General features: G+C 43.6%; 1 protein-coding gene across 3 annotated transcripts in view; it reads left to right on the top strand.

Moving 5' to 3' along the window:
• The first annotated feature begins 278 nt into the window (after nucleotides 1–278).
• Nucleotides 279–7,083, top strand: part of Cdc16 (cell division cycle protein 16) — a 29,642-nt gene continuing 22,837 nt past the window's right edge. The window contains exons 1-6 of one of the 3 annotated variants that reach the window (XM_089548354.1): nucleotides 281–445; nucleotides 634–688; nucleotides 778–875; nucleotides 965–1,003; nucleotides 1,169–1,279; nucleotides 5,488–5,647. In XM_089548354.1, coding sequence (XP_089404480.1) covers nucleotides 281–445; nucleotides 634–688; nucleotides 778–875; nucleotides 965–1,003; nucleotides 1,169–1,279; nucleotides 5,488–5,647 — 628 coding nt within the window. Of the gene's footprint in view, nucleotides 446–633; nucleotides 689–777; nucleotides 876–964; nucleotides 1,004–1,168; nucleotides 1,280–5,487; nucleotides 5,648–7,083 lie in introns of all 3 variants that reach the window. The other 2 variants (XM_089548353.1, XM_089548355.1) reach the window with 2 other exon arrangements.

Here is a 7,083-nt window from a genome sequence, read left to right as displayed (position 1 = left end):
ATATAGGATGAAACAATTCTGTCGACAAAATACCATTTCTGTGCGAAATTTCAGCTCGAACAATGCGCCCGTTTAGCTGGGAGAAGCATTGCATTCTACCGCGTGCGTTTTTGAAGGCATTTCGAAGGTCTCAAAGTCCGCAAACAAAACAGCAATGCAATCTAACATATTACAAAGGAATAATAATTAACAATAAATTAAAACTTTAATGATTGAGAAGATTTCAAGTCTCCTGGAAAGCAGAATGGAGTCGTTTAATTTTGATTATTGCGTATTTCATATGACGGCACATATGCGGCGCCACCGCCGCGCATCGGCGTTAAAAATGTCGGACGAGGGTCATTCGAAATTTGACTCGTGTGGCGACAGCCCCCACGTACGTTCTCACAATGAGCAAATCGACTTTGAAAGATACAGAAAAATGGTTCAGTGGTACATCGACAAGGTTAGTAATTTCTCCCTATAATGCCGTCGCACATATAGTCACATACCTGCTATTTTTTGCTCTGTTTACATCTGTGCGCGAGACTGTCCGTGATTGAGGTTTTGTGTGAAAGCAGTCGTCTTTGCCGCAAGTTTCCGATCATTGATTACATTCCGCATCAAAACTGATTACACTGCTTGTTTTCGCAGCACCAGTACACAACTGCTTTGTTCTGGGCTGACAAACTGGCGTCGATGTCGCGAGGTACGAAAATTTCGCAAGCTTCCTTCCTCTTATATGCACCTTTTGGCTACGACGTGATCACCATTTGTCTTGTTCTATTGTTTCTACAGAAGGCAATGAAGATATTTATACCGTGGCTCATTGCTTGTACTTGAATAAACAGTACCAGAGAGCGGCACACTTTATTGAAAGTAGGGGCCTTCATAAGGCAAGTGCCACCAGTTTCACCTTTCTCTCTTTATGCAAAAAAGATAGAAATGTGTTAACTCGACGATATCTTTTTTTTTTATTTTGCAGAAAAGCCTTAATTTCAAGATTCTAGCTGTTTCCAGCAGGGTAAGTTTAGGACTTTTGTATAGCTCATAATTACATGCAATATTTTTACGCAGGATTATTAGATGCATATGTGTTTGTTCTTACGGTTACAGTTATGAGATACTCTGGCTGAAAGCTGCTTTTAAACTGTGGGGCCTAGCTGTTCATGTCAGTAAACCCTGTCAGCTTGCAGGCAAGGAGTACAAACACGCCATTGAAATCTCAGAGGCACCCCTTTCGGATGCTGCTGCTGCCGCTTCTGAAAGTACTGCAGAGGACTCCGTCTCGCATCATCGGGTATGTTGGATTGACGAACACAACTTTTTCATCAACATTGCATTCTTAGATACAAGTGAACATGGACATTTCACATACACATACAGACCTGGTCGAAAGTCCATAGGCCGCCCCAGAACTGTTGTTCGTGTTATAGGGCTCCGAACCTTTGGAAGTGGAAGAGGACAGAGATTGTCAGTTTCTAAAGCTTGTGAAACCACAAGAGGCCTGCAATGTAGGCTGGAGACAGCTTGGATGTCCATGTAGTGGCTTGTACACTTTCAGCAAAGGCTGTAGCCGCGTACAAGCAGTAAGTCTTATCATGAGCACCTTGTCGCATGTGTTGATGTAATAGCACTACCTACAGGAACCCAACAGGGCAGAGTTGGAGTCATTGGTGACTTGGTCAGGTAAAAGCCGTTGAATCGTGTCGTAGCATCAAGTCGTGACAGCCCGACATTTCTTGCTCGACCAGGTCGGCAAACTTTCTGAAAATGCTGCCAAGTCGGAAACCCATGTGTGCGGAAAGGGCGGAAAATTGAAATAGGAACATGTTTTGTGCTAGCACCTTTACATTTCTGAGGCAGTTGTATCACACTGCAATCTTGGACGTTGCCTTTGTGCATTTGGTTTTGGTTTTGGTTTTGTGGGGTTTAACGTCCCAAAGCGACTAAGGCTATGAGAGACGCCGTAGTGAAGGGCTCCGGAAATTTCGACCACCTGGGGTTCTTTAACGTGCACTGACATCGCACAGTACACGGGTCTCTAGAATTTCTCCTCCTAAGAAATTCTAGCCGCCGCGGCCGGGATTGAACCCGCGTCTTTTGGGTCAGCAGCCGAGCACCATAGCCACTGAGCCACCGCGGCGGCCCTTTGTGCATTTGCATGGGCCCGCTTGCTGTAGTGGGCATCGCTGCTAGCTGTGTAGGCTTGCTGAGATTGAGTTTATTTATGCATGCAGTTGAGAGCGGCATCACCATTCTCATCTTGGCATATGACAACCTGCTTCTGCTGGGATCATGTGAATGCGGCTAGTGATGGAGATGTTGGCTGAGTTGGCAGACATTTAATTCTTTGTCGCGGCAGTGAGAGAGGAGGGATTTTATGCTAGCCTTGTTTCAGAAACATTTTTGGCCATACCCTATGAATGCTGACTTTTGTAAGGTGCAAGTAACTTTACAGGCACCTGTTGTGTGAGCTATAATATTGTAAATGTAGTCCTTTGGTGTCTTGTTTATTAGATGACTCGTAAGGCTTCATATCATATAGCAGCCTATGGGTTCATGTGTTATCTGAGCCCAAGAAATCCCAACTCAGGAATGATGTAACAACATCTGTGACTCATGGTTGATCTAGTTTGCTTGGAAAGCTGATATCATCCTTTGTATAGGGAGAGTAAACATTTTTTTATTGCTTTCCTCTGGCACCTTAATGGTTACGAGAGCACTTTCTGAACTTCTACATGACTCTCTGCCTCCTCTAACTTACTGGTGTGGAGAGAAATAAACACTGCAGGCTTCTGCATTGTAACCTCATTCACACACAGTATCACTGGTATGGGTACTCTTGAACACACGGTGACACTTAGTTTTTTTTAGGACAGGCATAGATGGTGTTCACATAGTAGAGGGGACTTTATTTATGCTGTGCACTTCTGTACCTTGTTTGTCCCTTCATTTTGAGTGGTGTTTAGCTACCAAACATACTTTCTGGGTTCAGTCTGGCCACAGTGACTGTACTTCAGCAGAAGTGGTATGCAAAAGTTCCTGTGCACTTGTATTTCAATGCATTTTACAGTATCCCAGGTGGCTGAAGTTAACCTGGAGCTTTCGACAACAGTGTGCCTCATAGCACATTGCATTGCTTTGGCATATAATCTTGTCTTGTGTTAAAGCTGTGTGTGTATTCCTTGTGCTTACGGTTTTCAGTATACTGACTGTTAGTGCATTTTATGTGTCTTGCTTTGTAGTAGATACAGTGATGGCCTATTAATATGATCATCGTTAATACAGGCAACTCGAATTATGGGCAATTTTTTTGGGTACCAAACTTTTCCAATGTATTTACGCCTTGTTAATATGGAAATTCGCGGTCCGGCCATTCGGCAAGGCGAAAATGCATGGAATCCATTGGCGTTCATGCATTTTTGACGTGTTAATATAGACAGCGATGAGAAGAGAACCTCGGCTGTCCCAACCAGATGTTTCGTCTCTTGCGTTTTCAATGCCGGACACCAGACATCGACAGAATATAGTGAGGCTAAAAAAGAGAGCCTCCACCCGCACAACTGTTGCTCATAAAAGAGGGCATTTTTGGAAGTATTAGTATTGCTGTGGAATTCCGCAGCCTGAACCATGGCCTGAACATCCCTCTTCTTTGTCAGCTTATCTCATATTTGCTGAGTACACAGAATCCGAATCGCAAAGGCAGCAAAAACGTATCACAGATTTCTTACTGGCCGCTGGGTTTTTGATGTTTCATGGATAGAAGAAGGGCTCAACACAAAAAGCAGAGGAAAAGAAAGAAATTAACATAAGTTTGAGTAGTGGGTATAGGAAGATTACTCTTTGAACGGTTGCCATTCAGCACTTATTGGACGAATGAGCCGCGAGGAGCAAAGATCTGCTTTTACAAAATGGCAGCACATTCTTTTCGAAAAGAGCCAATAAGGAGTTGCTGGTGCATTTTCTACTTCTAGTAATAGAAAGGAATGACATTCTGTTCTCGTAGGCATCGCTGGATATATGCTAACATTTTGACCAAATTATTTGCACGCCGCCACGGTGGCTCAGCGGCTATGGTGCTCGGCTGCTGACCCAAAAGACGCGGGTTCGATCCCGGCCGCGGCGGCTAGAATTTCTTTGGAGGAGAAATTCTAGAGGCCCGTGGAGAGTGCGATGTCAGTGCACGTTAAAGAACCCCAGGTGGTCGAAATTTCCGGAGCCCTCCACTACGGCGTCTCTCATAGCCTGAGTCGCTTTGGGACGTTAAACCCCATAAACCAAACCAAACCAAATTATTTGCAAGATCACTTTTTTGCCACATCTCTGCAGTTTGTAAAAAAAGCTAAATTTAGATATTCGCAAAAATTGAGTCGTTTGCAGCAATACCGTCCTGTATTACAGACAACTTAATGCTAGGCAGATAGTAGTTCAGCAGACACATGCCAATAACTTCCAGTGTACTCTTTCAAAGCTGGCTTGAAATGTCATTCCTATGCATGGCTCCTAATTTTCTCAGCTGGATTCATCACTTTTCTCATGATAATTATAATTGGGAATTTTTATGGCACAAGGGCATCTGAGGCCAAAGAGCGCCATGGCATGAGGTTTTTCTTTTACTCAAGGTGGGGTCCGAAACCCATTTCCAAAGCACTTCACCCTAAATAAGCCGAGCACCAGACTAGGGGAGAGCTTGTACCCACTGTATCACCAGTGGGTATCCGCTGGCACTGGTGATCGAACCCCGCACCTCTCACATGTGAGGCAGGTACTAGAAGCACTAGGCCACTGTTGCAGTAGCACGACTAATTTCCGTTCTGCTCATGTCAGCTGCCAGTAATGCCATATTAGCACCACACTATGTGATAGAATATGTCGTTGGTTTCACCCAGCTCCAGTTTGCCACTTTTTTTTAAACCTTGGTTTAAGTTACGTGAAACGTCCTGTATATTACTGGTCACTGAAAAACTAACAAATCTTGAATACCTCTAAATACTCTGGTACATACAGCTTAACAGTATCAGATACCTGAGTTTTTCATTCGCCCACTGATTTTGCAGTATACCTTTTGCAGTTTTATCAGGTTGCTTCACTACAAGGGCGAGCTCTTGTTGAGTTATTTTGCAAAGCACCTTCTTCATTTGTGGTAGCTGGTTTCGAGACTACACTTTAAAAAGTATGCTGGGAAGTAAAAATTTGGTAAATTTTTATTGGGATATTTTTTTGCGTGCTGAAATGAAAATAAATTACATTAATGCAATCTTTATCATCTATGGTGCTCCAGAAGCCATGGGGTTAAGTTGAAACTGAACAATTGTCTTTTAAGTATTGAAACAGTCTAAAACTACAGCAAGCATTTGCAGCTAGGCAGGAAGTGTGGGAGAATTAGAATTGTTTCGCTACCTATTTAATATGTGAGTCAGTGCACTTTTTGTTCACGCATTTGAACCTTCGAGCCATGCATTGATTTCTTTATCCTGCTTATGACTCTTTCAATTCTTTTTGCAGCTGGAGGCTTCACTGCATTTGTTGCAAGGAAAAGCATACGAGGCTATTGACAACCGATCACTTGCTGCCGAGTGCTACAAGAAAGCTCTGGCTCTTGACATCCACTGCTATGAGGCATTTGAAGCACTGGTGAAGCACCAAATGCTTTCACGAGAAGAAGGTATGTGTATCTCCTCTGGTAGTATAGTATAACACTTCCTCTGGTAGTTCAAAGGAAGTGTTAAATGCTGTGAAGTGCTGTGAAATCGCTTTCTGACAAGACCCTTCTTGGTTTCTCCATCGATGTGAAAAATCTTTATTACTCCTTGCCCCATCATAATCTGCTCACCATAGTCGAAGATTCCATCCATTATTTTGACGCTGTGTGATTTCAGAATGAGTCCGGTTTGTCCGTCAGCAGTTTTTTAGAATTTTTACACTTTTATCTCCGCTCCACCTTCATTAATTCGTAAGGCGCCGCACACATTCAGAAACAGGGAATATGCATTGAGTCTTGTCTGGCCCCTGTACTTGGTGACCTGTATGTGGCATATCTTGACAGGAGCTTCTGAGAGCAGGTCACCAGCCCACATGTGGTCAGAATTTCTTGTTTTGTTGACAATTTCCTTTTACTGGTTGAGTGTATGCCATCGCGCTTAGAGCAGGTTGCATTCAATGTTTTAGTCATTGTACAAGAGTGTTCTTCACCGCTGCTATTGACTAACGAACTACCAGCTGACAACGAGATCCGCTTTCTTGATGTTCGTTTTAGATTCCTGGACAACCACGTGTGTTGGAGCTATTCACCTCGCGCTAACAAACCTCTACTCCCCTACCCATCTGCACATTCTAAGCTTGTAAAACGAGGCATTATTAATTTGTTTGAAAAATGCCTCGCAAAAGTCATGCCCCCACCTCATCAGCCAGAGCTTTCACGAGCAAATCGCAAGGTTCCATGCAGCAGGCTACCCAGCTGATATCTGTGTTTCTGTCGATGAAGGCATACTGAAGAAGAAGCGCCAATAAGGGTAACTACTGTGTGCGCCTTCAGAAAGAAAGAAAGACAGAATTGGCGTCATTCCCTGCATTCATTGCCTGTTCCATAATCTCCAGAAAATTGGGACGAAAGCGAATGTTCGTGTGGTTTTTTCAGCCCCTGAAAAACTAAGCGCGCTACCCAAAGAAAACTTTGCACGCCTATAAGCGTCCCCAAAAGCTGCAATGCACCATTAATCACAGGAAAACGTTCGTGAAATGTACTGAAGGCATTGTTTATGACATCCCACTCTCCTGTGGCAAGCGGTATGTTGGTCAGTCTGGTCGTTGCTTGAATGATAAGCTTCGTGAACACAAAAACAACTTGAAAATCTGTCTTTGCACTGTAAAGGGTGTGGTTTGTGCCATTTTTGGACAAGTGCTCGATCGTCGCCAGATACCGCGATCAGTTAACATGTGAAATTATTGAAGCAGCGCGTATCGCTCCTTTGGGTAATAAATGTGTCAGCAAGCTGTCTATCTCCCTGTCCAAAAGAGAGCTGGCCTTCTTAAATAATCGCTGAGTCGTGCATGTCTGCTGTTCCTCGTTTATCTGATTTTCTTTATTTTTTCCGAGCGCAT

Source organism: Amblyomma mixtum, chromosome 6 (genome assembly GCF_055824585.1).
Source record: "Amblyomma mixtum isolate Tamu chromosome 6, ASM5582458v1, whole genome shotgun sequence".
In the NCBI taxonomy this organism is placed as follows: domain Eukaryota; kingdom Metazoa; phylum Arthropoda; class Arachnida; order Ixodida; family Ixodidae; genus Amblyomma; species Amblyomma mixtum.
Note: the sequence above shows the minus strand (reverse complement) of the source record. Positions and strands in the feature narration are given on the sequence as shown.